The sequence below is a fragment of the Phlebotomus papatasi genome, chromosome 2 (assembly GCF_024763615.1).
Source record: "Phlebotomus papatasi isolate M1 chromosome 2, Ppap_2.1, whole genome shotgun sequence".
Taxonomy (NCBI): Eukaryota; Metazoa; Arthropoda; class Insecta; order Diptera; family Psychodidae; genus Phlebotomus; species Phlebotomus papatasi.
This window is the reverse complement of record NC_077223.1, coordinates 93836380-93859518: the sequence shown is the minus strand read 5'-3', so window position 1 is coordinate 93859518 and position 23139 is coordinate 93836380. Positions and strand designations below refer to the sequence as shown.

General features: G+C 33.2%; 1 protein-coding gene across 6 annotated transcripts in view; it reads right to left on the bottom strand.

Moving 5' to 3' along the window:
- LOC129802470 (liprin-alpha-1) overlaps positions 1-23139 on the bottom strand; it is a 67841-nt gene that overhangs the window by 14270 nt on the left and 30432 nt on the right. For 2 of the 6 annotated variants that reach the window (XM_055848335.1, XM_055848336.1), the window contains exons 5-9: positions 18784-18903; positions 18561-18698; positions 13832-14562; positions 9357-9540; positions 4281-4447 (exon numbers count right to left, since the gene is read on the bottom strand). In XM_055848335.1, the coding sequence (XP_055704310.1) occupies positions 4281-4447; positions 9357-9540; positions 13832-14562; positions 18561-18698; positions 18784-18903 (1340 nt within the window). Of the gene's footprint in view, positions 1-4102; positions 4154-4280; positions 4448-9356; positions 9541-13831; positions 14563-18560; positions 18699-18783; positions 18904-23139 lie in introns of all 6 variants that reach the window. The other 4 variants (XM_055848337.1, XM_055848338.1, XM_055848333.1 and 1 more) reach the window with 3 other exon arrangements.

Sequence of the window (23139 nt, the reverse complement as noted above, 5' to 3'; positions counted from 1 at the left end):
ATAATAGTAAAGATAAAAAAAACCCTCAACCAAAATTAAAAAGAAACATGCAATAAGTTCATGCAAAATTAATACACTTTATTTTGTACAAAAAAAAGAAGTATATAACGTAAAAAAATCTTCAGGATGCAGTGACTTTCAGAACATTGCACTCAAGAGTACTATCAATAAAATTATTCGACAAACATTTGTGGAAAACATGCTGAATTCATTTTTGGGACTTTGCACTTTATATAAATAGATGTTTGAGTACATATTTAAATTAATTATATCTGAACCGGCTTGATTCACAACAATTTTCACACAAAACTAATCAATAAAAGCATGTTGAATAGTTTACTACAAGATACACTATGCAATTTGGTAATTATGCATAACACCACAAATGAAAATTAGAGCTATAATGTATGATAGTTTGCTAAATCAATAAGTAGAAAAAGTTATGTTGAGAGATCAGAATTCATAAAAAATAATGATATAACTGATTCTTTTAAAATCATTTAATACGGATTCAAATTAAACAAAACCGATTTATTCTATTAAACCTATAATAACCGCTCGATTACAAATTAGATTTGCAGCTAGGTTGAGTAATGTATTGTAAAATGAGGGGCAAAGGGTTCCATGCTTTTCGAAAGAGTCGAATTGAACTTTGATACTATATCTGAAAAGTACTTTCACATCATTTACCGTTTATCGGTACAAAACCGATTTTAAACGATTCAAAAATCACTCAAAAGATAAAAATTAGTTATCGATTTATAATCGTTTTATTACCGGTTCAGAACCGATTGAAGCCAGTTCAGTCTTGTGATAAATTTCAAGACCTTTCCAATTAGCATAAATATTCCATTCGGTTGAAAAATACGCTCTCTTATTAACCTTTTTATAAAAAACCGTTATTAGGATTGATTACCGGGATTTTCGTTTAATGACGAAATCTCCGCCTAGGCAACCTCAAAAACATAGTCAAAAATGAAAAGAAGAAGTGTACAATGCGTTTTCGAGCAATGACCAAAAACATGGTTTTGAAGGGAAGCAGAGGGGAGATGGAAATGAACAACATATTAATGGTCCTTAGATCGACATATGGGGGTTTCCCCATGGTCTTTATCTCTAACCGTTTGACCTGGAGACAGCCGGATCACGCGGACAAACGAATAAACAGTGTAACTTCAAACTACTCTAAACTTCAAATAAATTATTATACTTCAAATTGACTTAAAATAGAGTTGCCGTCAGCTTATGGTCCAATCTCGATTTCATCTCGAAAACTTTTCATTAAACAAAATCCTAAATAGTAGCATCATTTAAAATGTTGAACAAGATTTCAAAAAGTCGGAAAATGTTAGAAACTCGGACACGATTAATAGTGATTTTTGAAAAGTATAAAATTCAACAAATCGTTGGTTGCAGCGACCATTGTCGTATCTGTATTTTTTTTGTGTCAACGTCAACATTTCAAGCAAGGTGACATCTGTATCTTAGCTTGTACCAAATGCAGACACAAAACAAATGCTGATACGACAACGGTAGATGCAAGCGACGAAATAATATATACATTTTGTTTTTTATTTTTGCCATACGGTTTGCGATATTTATCTCTGAATATTGAAAAAAAATATTTCATCGACATCAGGAAATTGAAAATAAATAAATATGATGGTAAGATTTGAAACAAAAAGGGCGAAATTTCCAGTTCTGTCATTACTAGGGGAGCTGTATCTCAGTCAGAACAGATTGCATGTAAGCATTATTGTTAAGTGTTAGAAGCATTATAATTTTAATAAAAAATGAATTTTATGTCACTTTTCTTTTTAGAAGTGTTTTTTTCAAATCTTATATTAGTATATTCTCCTTATTTTCTGTAAAATAATCCTTAAAAGATTTAGAAATAAGCAAAAAATGCGAGATAGAGCTATCCTTGAATTATTGTTATGCATGTTTTTTTGGGTGTATATCGGTTTATTGACGTTTAAATTTATTCACAAAATCGGAAAACAATTCTAAACTATACTGGCTAAGAAATACGCATTTTAGAATGTTCTTGTAATTAGTAAACGCGCAAATATCCCTTATATTCGAGAAAAATAAATCAATTACAATTACTTGATCAATTCATTACCGATTGAGACAGATATAACTGGACAAAAAATCCCAACACTTTTCTAAAAAATCCAAATTCAACCAAATCGGTTAAAAAATCTTGCCCTGTAAAGTAATTGACGTTTGACCTTTAATAATTCAAAGTGAAAAATTTCCCGGTCATAGGTAAATATATTTGGACGAAACGTTCAATATTTCAAAATGGGGAATTTTCTGGACCTAGGTATGTTTTGGACGAAATGTTTGTCTGGACTACTTCTAGAACATATTCGAAAATCATTGAAAAAGCTTAGGCCAATTATGAGAAAAACCGAAAAAACATGGTTTTGGAGGGGTTGCAAGGGGTCAGGGAAAAAAGGAAAAAAGACCGATCAAGATAATGTTTATTTATGAGGAGATTATCGAAGACTGGAAGTCAATATCTCTTACCGTTTGATCTCTAGCTCGGAAACAAACATAAGATCAAGTAAAATCTTATTTCCAAAAAAAAAATAATTCAATTATCGGTACTAACCGATTCACTACCGATAAAGACCGACGCAGCTAGTTTCAATGCCTTTTCAAAAAATCCAAATTTAACCAAATCGGTAAAATATAGACTCAGGAAATTATACATCTGGTCGAAATTCACATCTGGTGAGAAAGCGAATGGAAAATGGAAGAGTTAGATTGTAAAGGGAGCCTGGTGCAATCTGTGGGCTGCAGACATCTAGGCTCTATTTGAACCTCTTATGTCTACTCAAGAAACATTAGAATGGAAAAGTTACTGGAGACATTTGTAGTGTAATTTGTGATAACAAAAATTATGTTATTTCGTCCAGAATTTTCGGTACCTCATTGAGAGAGGAGGAAATCTGCCTCCGAAACGTTGTATGAGACAATAAAGGAAAATACAGTATAAAGATCATCGCCGTGTATAACTTTCTGAATCCATAAACATTGCTTTATGGAGTTTGTGGGTAATATCGGACACAAAGTTTCTTGCAGTTTCTTGGCCTTCTGAAAATCCTCCAAGATTTTGTCCACGTAATAGGCATCGTATTTATAAAATCAAAAAACTAAAAATTTATAGAATTTTGAGAAACATAACAAATGTCCCAAATTACAAGCTATCCCAAATTTCGTACAGTTATCCTATAGTACGGTAATTTGCAAAAAGTCGGACACACCAAAAGGCGGACTATTAAAAGAAGTTTCAGCTTAAAAAAATATGAAGTAGCGCTCTTTCTTATGTGTCCGCCTCTCCCAATTTTACCCTAAATCGTATGTCTTTGAAATATCCAATGAAATCTTTTTTTTTCACCAATATAAAATTATTCTAAAAGTCACTGCATTTACATAAAAATGTGTATAATAAATGAATTTATGGAACACAAAAAATATTACTTTTCATGCGACATTTTTCTAAATTTAAAAATTAGTAAAATTTACAGACGAAAATTATTGAGAAATGAATTAAAAGACTAAACATTTCCTTCACATAACACAACAATAAACAATTCTGTAAGCAAATTCACACAAGTCCACAAAAAAGAAATTGTCAGTATAACATTTGCGTGATCATTTCAATTTGTATATTTGACATCGAGAATGTGGCAAAATTTAAATGTACGATGCCGATGGTGAAGAATGATGAAGAATGCCAAAACGACGATCACTTAGGGCAAAGGGTGAATGTGTCATGAGAATGATGGAGGAATTTATATTAATCATTGGCATATTGGACACAATTGGAATGCTATGCTTCAATCCAACCCGATCCAGGCACCTTGATAACTTTTCCGTACGAATTTTGTGCATATTTATACGATTGCGGTAGCGCAAAAGACAACTTGGACGTGCATTTTTAGCATCATCACGTACATCTTTTGCAGCCCAATGAACACTATGAATTTTTGTGGACTTGTTTGTTGTTGTTGTTGTAAGCACATTTGGTGATTTTGTATATAAATTTCTATATTGCAAATTTTCAATTTTTCTAGTCTTCTTCTTTAACCTTATATTATTCTGTCCAGGAAAACCTCCAGACGATAGCCCCATTGAACGTCTTGTGTTAGCATTAATTGTGTGCATTAAAAGTGGTTAAAATTTTCACATAAAATTGCAATGTGTTAATTTTTTTAATGTTGTAATTTAAAATATATATATATATTCAAAATATTAGGAGGACTTACCTTCTCAATTCCTCTTGACTGTGAGCCAAGGCTTGAGCTACGCGCTCAAGACGCAGAGATCTTGCTGTTAGAGGAGATGCAGCACCACCGGAACTGGAATCACCACCAAGACTCATCCCATGCAGTTCATCTCGTGACACGTCAGATGACAATGCAGGAAGATTAAGCTGTAAAAAAGTCAAAAATTTCTTAAATGAAATTACAACATCCAAAAGACCAAATAAAATGATCCAAATGAATGATTTTGCAGCAAAGTAGCGTAATTCCAATTGATTTTTTTTTGTATATATTAAAGCTGAATCTTTTAAGCAAATTATCAGATAATTCGGCGATTTTCGTCGCTTTTGTTGAATTTTGTGTCATATTTTGTGTAGCTTTCAATATAATAGACATACATAACATAAAGTACAAAAAAAATAAATAAAATGAAATCAGCGTGTCTTGAAACAGAGATGGATAGCGTATATCATGAATCAATTGATTGATCAACAAGTGGCATTCGTGTTTATAGGTACAATATACCAAAATCACATAAATTCTATTCCTTTAAAATAAAACAACTTTATTCAGTAAAAGATTGAATATCCCACGGAAATGTAATACTGAAAAATATTACACTATCTGTAGTAAGAGCTCTTTTAATTGTAAGGACTTTAATAACAAATCTAGGTTTCAGATCGGGCAGTTTTATCTTTTAATTTTTTTTTGACACTAATTCGGTTACTAGACCTAAGGATTAGTCAGGATTCACTTCAATATATCCATAAAAAGCAATATTCTTGAAGGGCTCTTTCTTCACCTAGATTGTTGATACAATGAGCAAAAAAATAAATTTAAAATTGAGCAAAAATTTAAAATTCAGTAGGGTAAATTAAGCTAATTCAAAACCTGCTCCAAATGGAAATTTTTCGCTACTCCAAATGGAAACGTCACTGTTTTCATGATCAATTCAGTACTAAATTATTATATTTATATATTTTCTATACCACAGTTTCATTATTTAGGTAATTTTGCTCCAAATAAAGCGAAAACACATTCATATTCACAAATTTTAATTTGTTAATTTCTCAGAACAAGTAAAAGTGTACCTTTTCACCATCGAATTTTTCATCGATCGACCATGTTTTCCAATGAAAAACACAATAAACTGACTGTTGTTTATTCATTTTGTTTAACATTTAATGTCACATTTCTGGCTAATTTTAGTTAAATTAAGTGCTAATCTTTATTGTTAACGATACGTGAAGTTTTGAAATAAAATAATTACCTATTTCGTGAACAAAAAGTGATTTTCTGAAGTGTCTGCAAATGCTTTAATAGGAAACCGCGGAAATATGATTTTTTGGAGAGGTTTTCTTATTGTTTTAGATAGAATAGAAGAAAAGACCAGGAATAAGTACAAATCCTGTATTCAGGAGCAACTCAACGAGGTTTGGAAGCCTTTCATCGCGGTTTCACTTACATTGTTTGTCTCCAATTAGAAACTTTCCCTTGCCTCCATTTGGATTAATATGTTTCCAATAGAAGCATTTTACGCTCGCGTATTTTTCTTGTATTTAAGAAGTTTTCAAATTATATCTAAAGAATTTTCACTGAACAGTAACATTCCAGAAGAGTCAAGGAGCAAATTTATGTAATTCTCTTCAGAAAAAAAATTGAACTTAATGTGTTGAACCTTCTGTCAAAGTTAAAGCGTCTGGAAACGGTTTTGAATTAGGACATTTACCCTAAATAATTTGAAGTTTTGTATATTTGAGGACAAGGTTAAACTTTCAATCTGAAACCCAAATAATACTCAAATATGGTTCTCTGACGAAATGTATTTATTGTCTAAAATTTGCTACCCACCTACCCAAAGTCAAATTCGAAAATTTGTACTTCTGCTTCGATTAAGGTAAATTAACCCTTCTAAGTAATGCTATAGAAACACTTACTTCTTAAACCAAGAGACGGCTTAAGTTGTAAGTTATACTTGTTACTTGAATTAGACAAGTTTTGCATCTCTTTGAACATGTATAGCTTCGACCAGGAAAGACGAGGCAGTATCGGATCGGATATGTTCTTTTTTGACTACTCAATTACAAAACACTTCTAGAACAACGCTGTTCCAGTGATCCTTGATTATCACGCCGGTTTTGCCTCAAGAATACAATGTCCGTTTTACATTAGCGTAACTATTTCAAATTTATATGTACACAAAAAAAATATTTCGTAAAATTTTTCATTAATGTTTCTGTTCATAAATCGTATAACCCAGTAAAATGTTCGTAAAACTTTGTATTTTTAGCTGAGATTCTTTACAATCTCAGCTTTTGTGGTCCAAGGCGAAAGCCGACCTCGTCAGATCGGGCTCAAATTTTGGATTTATACGTTTTGACACTAGTAGATAAAGAATATCATATGCGTTAAAATCGACTTTTGTGGCCGCGCCGTCCACGATTCCACATGCCGGTTTTCGGCAAAGATTAAATGTCGTTGGGCCGCTAGAAATTGATGATGTCCCCACCACCCATTCCGCCATTTTGGAACACCGCCAAAATTTGTTTTCTAAATAACTTAGCCCTTATGGCATCGATCGATCCCAAATTTTAGTATGTTATAGCTAAGCCTGAACTGTCGATTAAAAAAAATAAGCCCCTCATACCCGTGACTCGAGCTAGAAGGGGTCAAAAATTCAATTTTCAAATAGCCATATCTCGTTCTAATTGTCAGAATTTGACAAAATTTTGGTCTTTTGCATAGCATTCTCGCGAAGTACTACACCTTTTTTGACATCCCAACTTTATTCGATATAATCGAAGGTCCGATCGAAAAATCGATTTTCGAAATTTCTATGTTGAATATTTCGAAAAATAGACAATGCTTTTTCTTTAAAGGTCAGTATGTTATAGCTGAGACCGAGACCTTTCAAACGGTGGGTCGCTCTCCTCCTTCGATGTTCCCTGACCCGAGCTATAATCGAAAATGTCTTGACCGGACTGAATTTTCGGTGTTTATTAAGCGATTTCGATGAAATTTTACTATATTCAAATGGACCGGACTCTGTCTCTAATGTTTATTAACCGATATCAATGAACTTTTTTTTCTTTTGTTGGCCTTTCCCACTCAGATTATTTAAAATAGAAAATGACCAGTGATAAGCCCAGATAAGCTTATGGTAGCTGAGATTCTTTACAAGAGACTTCGAAATGCGTGCAATTCGGGGTGCTTGCAACTCTGAATGCGTGAAAATTCGATTGTGAGTTGAATTTTGAGGGTGAAGAATCGCCTCGTGCCAATTTTATTCATTTCGACTGCCGAGTACAGTTTACTCGACGCGATTCTTTACCCTCAAAACGCAACTCACAATCGAACTTTCACGCATTCAAAGTTGCACGCATTTCGAAGTCACCTGTAAACACTGAGAAAAAACAAGGGTGGAATTAACTTTTTTTCCTCATAACTTTAACACTTTTTAGGTGTAAAAATATATCACCATTTTTTATGTTAATTTTACACCGTTTTAAGGGTAAAATTAACATGAAAAAAGGGTAACTTTAACCCCTAATACACCTAAAAAGCATAATTTTTACACCAATTTCGGATCAATACTGCAGGGTAAAATAAACATTTCCGGAATGTTATTTTAACTTTTTCGGATTTCTCTCAGTGAAAAATCTCAGCTACCATAAGCTTATCGGGGCGATTTCAATAAATCGTTATAGAGCATATAAAGGAAAAACTAACAAGCCATCTCCTTGATCAATCAATTGAATCAAATTGCAATATTTCTTGCAAATTATTCCCAACTCTGTCAGTATATTAAGTGTTCAACCATGCAGCATACATCCTTATCGCAAGTGCATAATGTATTTGCATTATGTGTAATGAATTTTGCTGAAGAAAAACTTTCAAAATAAAATCACTGTTAAATAAATTGTGATATTTCATGTGTCTTGCAATCTCTCTTGTGTTGAGTTTAATGCCATTTTAATGTCGTGTGTGTTTTTGTGAATGTGTTCCATAATATCTTCCAAACATAATAATATCGTGTTATCTTGTGTGGCTGTTTTTAAAAGAGGCACATTTTTACAGCATCAAAATTATGTGTGAAATCATAAAAAAAAATTGTATGTGACATCAGAAATAATGATTCATGCGGAAGATTTTCGGTGTATTCGGTGTGTATTTTTTTTTAGAGAGATAAAAAAAAACAGACAACACGTGAAACTCAACACGAAAAAATACTTCTTTAATCGTTTTAATTAGTAACAAAAAAAAATTGCCCCAAAAAGCATCAAAATCTTGGCCATATTCTCATTTCATCTTTGGAGTAGTTTATACAAAAACCAAAAAAAAAGACAATAAACTTATAAAAAACGAAAATAAAAACTGATGCACGACAGTGCCTTCAAGAGATTGTGTCATCATCACCTGGCTCGATGGAAGAGATTCAGAAAGCTGGCCAGGACTTATGGAAGATGCCGCATACTGATGTAGATGTGCCGGTGACATTGAGGCGGGAGCCTGCAATTTTCACGTGGAACACAAATAGTGCGCTTCTTCTTTCATTTTTCTTTTTGTTTTTTTTTGCGTGTAGATGAAAATCTTTAAACTTCATAATCCATTTAAACACAAATCCATGAACAATGTCTCTGTCTATAGTAAATTCTTCGAAGTACATTAAAAGATCCCTTTTTGAATTACAAAAAAAAAATACATTTCTCTTAAGAACCTAAGTGAAACGAAGACATTTTTCTAATCCGTCTAATTGAATAGAACTTCTTTTTCTTTGTTTTTTTTTTTGCTTTCACCCTTTTTCTACACAAGATATAACTATAAATGGAAAAACACACGAAACATCAAATTAAAGACATTAAATCAGGAAATGAGACACAGAAATATATATGTGTTTTTAATGAATATACACATCTATGGTACAGTTCCGTTTTCATTGTAAAATATATAAATGTAGAAAATAGAAATGTGAAATACCTCAACAATGAAACACATCAATAGAATTAACAAGAAATAAATGTGTGAAATTTTAATATATCTTTTTTTTTGTGAAATAAAAGGACAAAAAAATTTACTTACCGTATGATATTTATGAAGGTAATCTCTATTGGGACTATTTGGTGTACTTCGACCACTCAATGGTGGACTCTGTCGATCCATTGATCGTCCTCGTGCTAATAAATTCATGTGTTCTAAACTTCCAACACGAGACTCAAGTTCCTCAGCTCGGGCCTCTGTTGACTGTTTTTCCTCCTGAATGAGTCTAATAATAAGAAAAAAAACCCAATTTTTAAAGTACCACTGCCTTCTAATACCTAATAAATATTAATAATTCGTCAGTTATATACCAAAAACTAGGCTATATAGAATGCTAATTCTTAATTTAAAAAAATAAGAGAATTGTGCCATTATTATTCAAATAAAAGATCTATTTGTTAAGTCAAATAATATTTTTAGGTCATTGAATAATATTGAATATTTGATCTATCTTGCCTGACTAGATGAATTCATAAAATTTTTACCCTCAATTTCTTTTAGGATTTTGACATAACTTTGCGAATCTGAAGATATGAGAAAAACTACTTTGAGTACTTCTCTTGCCAAAGAAGACCAATTTATTACACTGAGAAAAATCCGAAAAAGTCAAAATAACATCCCGGAAATGTTAATTTTACCCTGCAGTATTGATCCGAAAACGGTGTAAATATTACCCTTTTTAGGTGTATTATGGGTTAAAGTTACCCTTATTTCATGTTGATTTTACCCTTAAAAGGTGTAAGATTAACATTAAAAAATGTTGATATATTTTTACACTCAAAAAGTGTTAAAGTTATGACGAAAAAAAGTAAATCGCAGCTTCTTTTTTTTCTCAGTGTATGAATATTCTATACCTGGCAAACACATAAAAGCTAAAACTTAGCAAAGTTTTAGTGTAAAAAAATCCAAAATTCTTGTTCAAATTCAATTCAATCGAACTTAAAAGGCACGTAATGTTATCCTCCACAACTCTTCTGAACACGTAAAAGAGCTAAGATGAAACTAAGGGGCACTTTTGAAGGCTTCTTGAACTTCTTCATTCAGAAGAGTTGTAAATAATGAAATTATTAGGGATCTTTCAAGTTTGAGAAAATTAAAATTTATAGCTACAACCTTCAAAATGAATTTTTGAATTTTGGAATCAATTTGATCTTTTGGACATAAAGCATGTCCACGACAAAATTGTACCAAATGATTTGATATTTTTATGACAGCTGTTAATAGTTCCGCATTTTCGTTGTATGTAAACATTGTAACACATGTTTCTACCTTTCTTTTGGTGAAACTCTCATCAAATTCTGTTCATTTTTCGCTGAGATACGAAATAATAATGGAATAGAGATGGGAACTGATCGTGTATACGTATCTAAAAAATCCTGGAATCAATTAGGGTGAAAGGAACGTCTATTGACACTTTAAGAACTCGTGTCAGCACCTATTGACACCCTACTCTGTACCATTTGGGATATGAAATTTGAACATCTCTGTTTATAGTAAAAGGTGTATTACAGAAAAAATGTTTTATTACTTATATTTTACTAGATACATTAAATAATTTTCAACATTTTGACAAAGTTGTCAATAGGGGTTCCCTGTCGAACAGACGTTCCTCCGACCCTACACAGACCTTGGAAAACTCACAAATACCTCACGCCAGACCGTCCGGAGGGTGATTCTTCGATTCCTCGGCAGTAAAACCACTGCCCAGAAACCTGGATGTGGAAGAAATCGAGGTATTGGAGTTGGAGATCGAGATTTGGGAAAAAAGGTGATCATGCGCTATAAGAACAATCCTTCGACATCTGTGAGGGATATGGCTAAAAACTTAAATGTTCTCCCAGTTTTGTGCACAAAATCAAACAGGGGAATGGACTAAAAACACGAGTTCGAAGGCTGCACGATAAGATGGTGTCTGGCTTTAGTGGGTGCATCTTGATGAATGATGAAAAAGGAGACTTCAAACAATTACCAGGACACCAATATTACACCGCAAAGTCTCGCACAAGATGTAAGAAAAAGTATAGGTACAAAAATTATGAAGTTTCCAAAAAAAAAAAAAATACATGGTTTGGATGGCGATCTGCTCATATGGACGTCAGAGCAAGGCGTTCTTTATGCAAGGCAAAATGAACTCGTCAATTTGCATCACGGAGTGCCTCCAAAAACGCCTATTGCCTCTGTACAGATGCTATGACAAACCGCCGATCTTCTGGTCAGATTTGGCGTCGTGCCATTACTCAAAAGCAACCAAAGAATGGTACGAGAACGACGTTCGTTATGTACCCAAGGAGATGAATCCGCCAAACACTCCAAATCTCCGTCCAGTTGAAACATATTTGGGCTTATTATCAAATACGATCTGAAGAAGAAGGCTAAACGCGTCGAGAACATCGAAGACTTCAAGAAAAAAATGGAGTGAAACAACCAAGAACCGCGATGATAATCTTGTACAGATCTTGATGGGAGGACTCAAGAAGGAAGATTCGAGATTTCGCAAATCAAATACTTGAATAAAAAAAACTAATATATCTAATAAATCTACAATGAATTAAAGTTTCAAAAAATATATTTTTTTTTAATATTATATAGACTTTATTTTCAAAGCATTATTCTTGGGAACAATCTTGTCGTGGACACGCTTTATACCCAAAATTTTTTCTTGAAAAATTCGCAATGAAAATCGGATTTTTTGTGAAAAAAAAATTCCTCCAAAATTTCCAAGAGGCCGAACCTAGAGGCAAAACGGTTAGAGATACAGACTTGAAACTTTTGCCCCCCCCCCCATAAGTCTACCCAAGGACCCTTAACATGCTTCTCATTTTTCTCCTACCGCTCTTCTTCTCTTCCAAAACCATATTTATTGGGATTTCTCGAAAACGCGTCGTGCGATTTGTGTTTAATTTTTGGACATGCCTTAAAGGTTACTACAGATGGCCATTTCGTCCGTAAACAAAAATACTAGAAGCAGGAGATAAAGTTCAAGTATCTCGGGGTGTTAGTAACAAGTGATAGTAGGATGAATGTAGAACTCTCGTCGCGAATCGGTTCAAGCTTTTACAATAAAAAAAGAACTTTACTGAAAAAGTAAGATCGCGAGTACAAGCTGTCGAGACGAGGTACCTCCGGGCGATTAAGTGAATCACTTGTCGAGATCGAGTGAGGAACGTAGCCTTTCGTGAGGAGTTGCTTCTTCGATGGTATGGTCATGCTCAGCGCTTGAATGAAGAAAAATTCCCCAGAGAGGCTATAATACGAGCACTTCTGAGGAAACCTCGATCACAGAGCAGACCTAGGACAAGATGGCTCAATCAAATTCACAGGATATTACCTAGGAATGTCTTTAGATCGACCGTGAACTTCTTCCTGGTGTCATGGACCCGCGACCCCAATATGGATAAGCGATTGCAAATCATGATGATGACGAAAATACCATTTGAATCATATTAATGATTTTTCAAAGTCAAATGTCAAAATGACTCTAAAAAACGTATTTTTCAACCGAATGTGGTTATGCTCAAGCTTCTTCGAAAGGTCTTGGAATTCTTGACAAAACAGAACTGCCTCCAATCGGTTATGAACCTGTATATCGATTATGAACCGATAAGAAATTTTTATCTGAAAATCAATTTTATCAATCCTCATTTATTTTCGGGGATCTTTTAAGTGATTTGTGAACATATCAAATTTGTGAACCAGTAAATGGTAAATAATGTCAAAGTACTTTTGAACAGTAGCATCCATGTCACGAGTTCGAATTTTTTGCAAAGGATGGGACACTTTTCTGGACATTTCTCCTATCTACGAAAAATACCGTTGAATCAATCCTAATAATGCTTTTTCAAGGTCAAATATAAAAGTGGCTTTAGAGAATGTATTTCTCAACCGAATAAGCCTGAACCGGTTTCATTCAGTTATGAAAAGTTCATGTGCCGATAACTAATTTTTAATCCATTTTGGTCAACTTTTTGTGTAATTTATGAATAGATTCAAATTGGTCGTGAACCTGTACACGGTAAATGATGCAAAGATACATTTGAGAGATAGCATCCAAGTCACAATTACCATTTTTGCAAAACATAGGCCGCTTTGCTACCCCTTTCATTAAAAATTTCATATTCGCAAAATTATGTGAAATTTTTAAGATTTTCTGTCGCTGATAAGAATAAATTGGGTAGTCAAAGAATTGCATAAATTGGTATATCCTTCTGACGAACAACGAAATCACAAATCATTTTTTCTTTCATACATTCATTGAGTATTAAAGAGCCATTTACAGCTTGTTCCTCGTATAATGAAGCATATTAAAATTTTGTGAATGCTCAAGTACAATTTACTATGTTGAAGTACAAGTAATAAAATTTCATGAATACTCCTCTCTCTCTCTCTCGTTCATATTTTAACCATTCCATAACCGTGTCATGCAACAGTCTCTCTATTGATTTAATACATCCTCCCAATATAAATGAATGACTAATATTTTATGATAAAATATTTCAAAATATTACTTTCCATCTTACCTTATTTCATTATTGATGGCATCTAATTGCTCTTGAAGCATCATAGCGAGTGTTTGAGCATCTGTGTGACCAGTGGGTGACATAATGTCAGCCGTGCTGAAGAGACTTTCTGCATCATCACCTTCAACGCCGCTTGTTACATCAAATGGCTGTTGCACATTTGACAGTACATGTGCCTGTTGCAACTTTCCCCACTCTTGCTCAGCCAGGGACCGTGCAAATGGATCCCCATCGTCGAGACGCACCTTCTGCCGACGCAGTGAATGCGTGTCAAAGGATGTGTGGGAGGCACTCCGAGAGAATGAATTCGGATCAGCCACATTGCTTGGCGATAGACTTCGTGTTAGTGCCTCAGTTTGCTGAATATTAAAAGCAATCTCTTGCTGCAGAAGTTGTCGTTTGAAATTCTCAATTTCAAGACGTGTCTTGGACAATTCCTTCACAATATCCGTCTTCTCCTGATGCAATTCCTCAGCCATTTTTCTTGCCTTCTCCAACTCCTGCGTCAGCGTATTCTTCTCATCGAGCGCATGCATACGCTCCTTCAGATGCACCTGAAGCCTATCATTTGATTCTGACAGCAATTTATCAACTGTCGACGATAGACGCTGATTGTGTTCTTCATTCATCTTCAAACGCTGATTCAGACGCATCACTTCGGCATTTTTCTCCTCCAAATTTGCCTCCAATCGCTGTATACGATCTTCAGCTGATCCATGCCTCTCTTGTGCCTATTTTTGGTACACAATTCAATTTGAGAAAAAAAAAATGATATTTAGACAAATGGATCATTGAATTGTGTGAACACACAAAAAAAATTGTTGTGTATAGTAGAAACTCAAAAAGCAAACAAAAGGAATGAGAGATGAATATGACAAAACAATATTAAAATAAAGACACTTCAATAAAGTGAATGAAACTAAAAATTTTTAACATAAGCATTGACAAAAAGATTGTTTTATTTTTGAATATCATCACTTTCATCAGCCAGTGTTGTATAAGTATTTTGATAACTTTTCAGAAAAGTAATAAAAGTAGAAGTAATAAAAATCGTTTTAATAATATAATTTTCATAAAAAATATTTTTTTTTTTTGAAAATATTGTCAATTTCTAATATGCAGTTGTCATATCAGGCATCATTAATGAAAAAATAAATAATTAATTTTATTAATAATGACTCATAATTTATTATTAAGTATTTTGTTTTTCTGCAGTATAAATGTTCTAAAACATTCACATGATTTGAAACAATTTTTCCTATAAGGAAAATGCTTGTAATTTCGGACAGTTTGTAATTTTGGACACATTGAGGGTAAAGTTGGACACTACAAATAAATTAATTAAAATTACACTGTGCAACAATTTTAAACTTCTTTTTTATCCTTGGGTTCTCATACTATTTTTTCTAATGCTAGAGTAAAATGATTTACGAAAATATTTATCATTTTGATTTCATTTTGTTTTTTCGCCTGTAATCTAGGCAAAACCGTATTTGTCATTTTTTGATACAGTCGAGAAAAAAAAGAGGGTGCGATTAACATTTTTTACTCATAAATTTAACACTTTTTAGATGTAAAAATACATCAAAACTTTTTAATGTTAATTTTACACTTTATTAAGGGTAAAATTAACATGAAAAAGGGTACCTTTAACTCCTAATACACCTAAAAAGGGTAATATTTACACCGATTTCGGATCAATACTGCAGGGTAAAATTAACATTTCCGGAATGTTATTTTAACTTTTTCGGATTTCTCTCAGTGGTAGAGCAGAGGTGTGCAAGAATCGTTGAAACCGAATAAACGTCAAAATAAATTTGTTCTGGTAGCGTTTTGACCATTGACGTACATCCCAGCAGCGAAAAGATGCCTTACATAAGTTTTACATGTTAGTGCATGTAAGCCTTACTAATCACTATTGCTTATGGAGGTTTAACACGGTATATATAATCACACTTTTGTCACCTACGTAAGCCTTACTTGTTAGGCATAGGAAAGTTATTGATGCATTTTTATGGCTTTTAAGGATGCCTTACATAAATACACATGTAAAGCAATTGTAAGCAAATTCTGTAAAACTATAGTAATAAATACATGTAAACCATGAAAAATGCATAAGAAAAAGTAAAGCATCCCAGAAGGCAAAAAAAATGCTCTAGGTATGTTTCAAAAAGAACCATCCTGTAAGCCATACGTTAAACTAACTCTTATGGACGTTTAACATTGTATACTACTTTTTTGTCACCTAAGTAAGCCTTAAATGTAAGGCCTACGAACGCTTTTCATGAAAAGCATTCGTATCAAAACTTAAAATGCCTCTCATTAGAAAAGTCGCTCTAGAATATGATCATAAGAATCATATTCATAATCGAAAATAATATCCGACGAGTTGATATGATAATAATGGAAACCGGTGAGCGTCGGGGAAAGAAGGGACAGCTTAGAAAATTTTAGATTTTTCTCAAAGCTTTCGGCTCAGACTCCAAGTACCAAGTACCCTTTCATATACCTTACATGTTAATATTACGAAAGCAATACATGGTAAAGCCTTTGTATCGTTTACATGTTCATTGAAAGAAAGTCTTACACTCTGTGACTTACTTATTCTTTACATGATAGTGTACGCTTACATATACCATACATGTTAGTCATTTTGAAAGCAATACCCTTGCAAAGCTTTCGTATGGCTTACATGTCGTTGAAAAGTAAGACTTACATGGAGCCTTACAAATCACTATCACTTACATGTAAGTTTTACTTTCGCTGCTGGGATGTTTCATTTGACGTTTATTCGGTTTCAACGGTTCTTGCACGTCTCTGCAATAGTCTCTCAAACCTGAATCTCTCAAATTCGAACGACGACGTTTGTATTCAAAGTAAATTGTGGGGTTATGTTAAAAAAATTTCAAACGTATTAAGATTAATTTAAACTATTTTTTAAGGTTCTGGTGCTACACAATATTAATGAAAACGACACAAGAAAAAGCTTCAATTTGTATTGAAAATATCGCAATTCAAACTTTGAACATTGCTCCGTATATGCACCCTGTCCCAGGTTACAAGCACTTCCCCTAGTAATTTTAATAAAAAAATATTTTTAATAGGATTATACGTATTTTTAAATTCAATTCTTAAACCTTATGAGTCTAGTCTTTGGAAGAAAATAATCAATAAATGATATTTTTTATTAAAAAAAAAGATAAAAGTAAAATTATTTGAATTTTATAGAAATTATTCAAAATACTTTTATTACACTTCGTGTTGCAAGCGATGATGTATCTATATCCATGAAAATATGACTAATCACTTATTTGGTTAAGACGTTTGTGTTTATTTGTTTTTTGTCTGGAATGTGAGGTTATGTTTATCCTAACCTACAATAAGACGGCAAGGTGAAAAGTATTAATGGATTTTCTAGGATTCTGAACATATTTGGAGAGTTAGGAACTTAAACTAAAGCACGGTTAACAAGAACTTAAGAGACAGAAAATGGGGTTATGTTTACATAACCTAGCACGATAAATTGCTATTATAAACCACATTTCCATGGGACTTAATTTAATGAAGGTATATTATTTTTTCTCGTCTATTTTTTTTTTTTTGTTAAATACTTAATCAATTTTTGGGTATAGGAAATTTGTCTCAGTCATGAAATTATATCCAAAAAAGATAAACTTGAAGCAAAATAATAAATCAAAGTTTGGGACTTTAAATCAGTCTTGTCTATCTAATTTCGATATAACCTCTTTATCTCTTCAGAAAATTGAAATTTCTAAAAACGCCGTATTTTACTTTCAAAAAAGAGAACTTTTTCCATTGCAATATACGAACAATCCCCAGATTTTTAGGTTAGAATCTACATAACCTCACATTCCAAAACAACGTACCCAAATAAGAAATTAGGTCTAATAAATTCGTGGAACTTTAAATTTAGAAAAATTTTGAAAATAATCACTTTTGTTTAATCGTTTTATTATCTGTAGCTTTTTTTAATCAAAAATTTAAAAGCCAATCAAAGCCAAATCCTCATTCAAAATTATCCTGCAACTGATTTAATTTGAGCGATAATTTGTGCATGAATGATATATTTTCATGGAAATAGATGAATTAATGTGTGTTAGAATGTCCATGCCAAATTATCAGTGAGTTTTTTGGAACAAGTTCAAAAAATGAAATAATCAGAACAAGAGTAGTGCAGGTGTCTGAAGATGTAAACTTTTTTTTTATTTTGACGATTAAATTTCTTATTTTTTTCTATTTAAATTCAGTGTATAAATTATTAAATACATATTTTTTTATAAATTCTTTTATTTTTTTTTAATTTTTAGTGAAACAAAATTATGTTATCGAAAAGTAAACATTGAAACACCGAAGAAAATTACAAACCTTATTTTGCATTTCATTTAAAGTAAAACAAAAAAGTTTTCTTGTTTCAAAATAAAGACACAATATGAAAAAACTGTGCAACATTGAACAATAAGAAATATACAAATAATCCACTTAGATAAAAACAATTGATTGCATAAAAAAGAGAAACGTAAAAGATAAATAATAAAGTAAAAAAAAAGGATAGCAAACAAAATTGTCTGCTATCCTTTTTATATCATCTCTTTATATCAATTTACACATAAACTATAAAAATATTTTGAAAAGATTTGACTCTTTTATTCTCACAATTAAAGTAGAAAATTTCAATGATGTCCGGTGAACATCTTTGGACCCTGCCTACCTGAGTTCCTACCTGCGTCAGCGCCTCCATACGTGCCTTCAATTGTTCTTCCATTTCCGGAAATTTGGCCATTTGTTGCAACTTCTGCTCAGACAGTTCCAATTTCTCCTGAATTGCCGATATTTTTTCCTCATGCAACTGAAAAGTTAAAGGTTTTTTTTAAGATGAAAAAAAAGCCATCAAATTTTTACTCATAGATGATATCATTGACAAATTAATATACCTTCAGTTGTGCTTCTTTATGTCGCAATTCCTGTTCCAATTTCTCATTTAAGTCATGTAGTGATGTCGATTCTCTTTGAGCATTCAAGTATCGCTTTTCCAGTGTTGCAATTCGTTCCTCCTGAAATGCATATGTTTTTTTCAATCACTCGCAATCATTTTTTCCCAAGTTCAATAGAGATATATCGATTAAAAAATGTAATAAAACTACACAGAAAATTGAAAAATGTATATTAGACATTTATATAGTTTCAAATAAGAATTTTTATTGTTGAAATCAGAGCCCGACGCTTATTCTTTCGCCGTGCTACGTGTGGGATCATCCAAAAATATTCCTTGTATTTAAAATTTATTCCTAAATTCAGAGCTAGATTTTTAAGCTTTAAGCTCTCAAAACGATAAAAGTTTAAGACTTTAAAATATATTAAAAAAAAATTTTCAAAATCAATATTAGGTGAGATTCTTAACAATCTCACCTACTATAATCCTAACAAAATTTCATGTCGTCCGATCGACCTCAAACTTGGCCAAAATGTGTTTCAGCACTTCCTGATCACGAATATATATGTGGCTATTTTACGTTCCCGGCCGGCCGGCTGGCCGGCCGGCCGGCCGGCCGGCCGGCCGCTCTTTGGAGCTTAATAGCTCCTAAACTAAAAAAGATATCGACTTGCGGTTTTCGGCAAAGGTTATATATCGGGTGAAAATTGCAACTTGGTGCATTGACCCCCCACCCCCCACCCCTCCTTCCGCCATTTTGAAGACCCCCCTTTTTTTGTTTTCTCAATAGCTCCGCCCCTATGGCATTCAGCGGACTCAAATTTTAGTATGTTATAGCTGGGCCTTAGAGCTTTCCATCAATACCAAACTTAAGGTCCCCCGACCCCCCTGACCCGAGCTATAAGGGTCCAAAAAAAATTTCTTAAAATAGCCATAACTCCGGTTCTAATTGTCAGAATTTAAAAAGTGAGGGCTTTTTGGAAAGCTCTCGTGAAATGCCACTTCCCCTTCTAACATCGCAAGTTCATAAAACCACCGCTAGGGGCGCTTTTTTTAAAAAGAAAATTTTTAAATCTTAAAAGTTAAATAACTCAAAAATTCCATTGTGCATCGGGCTGAAAATTTAGTATGTTGTAGCCGTTGATTATACCTATCAAACAAAAAAAACCTTAAGTCGATCCATAACCCCTGACCCGAGCTATAAGGGGTCAAAGTTCGAACATTGACCGGCCTCTATCTCCGGTTCTAATTAACATAGCGACCTAAATTTTACCTTTTTGGTTTCGTCTCGATGAGCACTTTCAGATGGAAGTTCAAAAAGTTACCACAGGTGGCGCTGTGATAGCGTCAAAATTCATCGAAATTCAAAGTCACTTTTCTCAAAAACGGCATTGTGCAAGTTAATGAAATTTTAGTATGTTGTAGTCCAGTCTAGGACGTTTCCAAAATGGTGCGTATGCGCGCTGTGGTTTCAATAGAACCGGAGATATGAGGGGTCAAAGTTCACAAAATTCAAAAAATCATATCTCCGGTTCTATGTGACTGATTTTGATGAATGAGGGCTTAAACGAAAGATCTCACCAAATGCTACAACTTTCTAGAATATTTGAACTTCGTGGGACCAACACCAGGGGCGCCACAGTCGAAAACCCAATTTCAATATCACATAACCTCAATTATCTCGACTGTCGCTAAACCGATTTTGATGATTACTTCGACACAATTGTAGAACACATTTGTCTCTACATTTCGTCCATACATCATTTTCCGCTCAGACTACGCTATCACTCCGATTTTGCCGTTTAAATGTGAAAAAAATGATTTTTCCCATAAAAACGCTTTGAAATCACTCAGATGCCAATTTGACTGCCTCTACTCCACCAAGACACTTAAAATAGGGTTTTAAATGGAAAGTCTCACAAAATACAACAATTCTTTGAAATAGTTGAAGCTCAACAAATGACTACTTGGGGCACTCTGGATGAAAAAACGAGTTAAGAAACAAAAAACCTCGCTTATCTTGGCTTCTGAGTAATCGATGAGTTCAAGTTCTACGGCAAAATTATAGAGAACATTCTGGTCTACATTTCATCCATTTATCACTTTTCTATCAGTTCATCCAAATCCTTGATATTTTGGTTTAAATACAAAATTTGTATAATTTCACGAATTTGATTCAAGATAACTGAATGGCGTCTCCCAACTTCAGCTCTAAATCGAATTTGCATGCACTCCGAGTTAGCTCACGTTAAGAATCTCACCTACATAAGCCGGTTAGGATTATCTGTCCTTTTTATCTTAAAGTTTCAAATTTATTTGAACCATTAAGCTTAAAAATCGTAGCAAAACAATCTTCTTAATAATTAAAGTGAAATGGAAATATAAAACTTTAATTTTCTTTGATTTTAAAGCTGACCAAGAGGATCTTTCAAACATTTTCATCGAAGTGTTGGAACAAGGAATATTGATGAACTTAAAACCAAAATTCCGAACAGCCACAATCCTGAAGTGGTAAAATCCTGAATGGGCCAAAACCCGAAAGCCAAAATACCGAAAAGCCAAAATACCGAAAGCCGAAATTCCGATTGGACCGAAATCCCAAATAGATTGAAACCTTGAAAGCCGAAATATCCCAGGTTAAAATCCCGAAAATTAAAATCCTGAACCCCAAAATCTTCAAAGCCAAAATCCCAATCGCCAAAATCCTGAAAAATTAAAATCTCGGAAGCCAAAATCCTGAAAAACCAAAATCTCAAAAAGATCAAATCCCGAAAAGCCAAAATTCCGAAAAGTTAAAATCCCCAAAAGCCTAAATCCCGAACGCCAAGATCTCGAAAAGTCAAAATCCCAAAAATAGAAATCTCGAATAAAAGCCTGAAAAGCAAGAAATTATATGGAACATAATGTGTGAATAATTTCCCAAAACACAAAACATTACCCTTGCCTCTAGCAAACGTGGGTGCAATTGTGGGAGTAGCTATAACACTTCTAATAATTCGAGATTTTCGCACTTTCGGGATTTTGACCAATTCGGTATTTTAGCGTATTCAGAATTTTAGATCATTCGGAATTTTCGCTTTTCGGGATTTTAACCAATTCGAGATTTTGGTTATTCGGAATTTTGCCCCATTCAGAATTTTTAGCTTCCGAAATTTTGACCTTTTCTGGATATTAGCGTTCTGGATTCTTGGCCCATTCGGAATTTTGGTTTTCGAGATTTTAAACGGAACCACTTAAAAAGAATAGTAGTACAAGGGAGTTATCGGACTTCTAACATGAATTTTCACTAAAATCCGTTCGAAAATGTAATTTTTGATTTTAAGTAAGTTAATGTGTGAGACTTTTGCTTAATGTCAAGATAAAAAGCCAGACTTGGCCCAAAGAAATTGATTAAAATATAAATTTAAATCTAGTTTAACCAGTTTTTGAGAGCCAAAACCAACGTATAACTTTTTAAAAAATCAAAAAAAAATTCAGCTCCATATTAGCAACAATTATTATGTTTATTCCGTATAATAACTTGGGTCAAATTTTAATACCACATTTTCTGGTGTTTAAAAATTTGCATAATGCTGAAATTGATTAGCACACCAGAATGAATTGATATCTATCATTTCATAGAATGGGGAAAAAGACTTAAACTGAGTTTATGGACAGTTAAGAAGTAAATTAAAAGTGGCTCAAGCAAATAAAATAAACCATAATTGAGTGCAATGTGTTGCCTCTGTACCCGAATAGTGTCATTTTATATATCCCAAAAAAACATAAAATAAGTATAGTGTTCACTATATTGACATTTCTTAGCTTGACATAAATAAAATAAGAAACACGTTCTGCTAGAATGTGAAAAAAATATTTTATCCTGATTAAACTAAAATTGTCGATTGCGACTAAGCAATTGGAAACCCGAAGATAATCTTGGCAAATCTTAGACCAATTAAATACTGAGAACAATTTTGAGGTGTTGACGCTTAACTCAGAATAGTTAATAGTTCAACTTTGATTTTGACATTAATGCCTCCGGTGCACATTTAAGATCAGGAAAATTTCATTATACATCAAAATCCACATAACTTTCTCCCGAGAAATCAAAATCCCGAAAAGCCAAATTCCGAAATCCAAAATTCTGAAAAACCAAAATGACGAAAATGGCCACAAACCCGAAAAGCTGAAAACTAGAATGTGTCAAAATCCCGAAAAACTAGAACCCCGAAATCCAAAACCTAAAAAGATAAAGTCCCGAAAAGCGAAATTCCGAAATCCAAAATTCTGAAAAACTAAAATGACGAAAATTGCCACAAACCCGAAAAGCTGAAAACTAGAATGTGTCAAAATCCTGAAAAGGTAGAACCCCGAA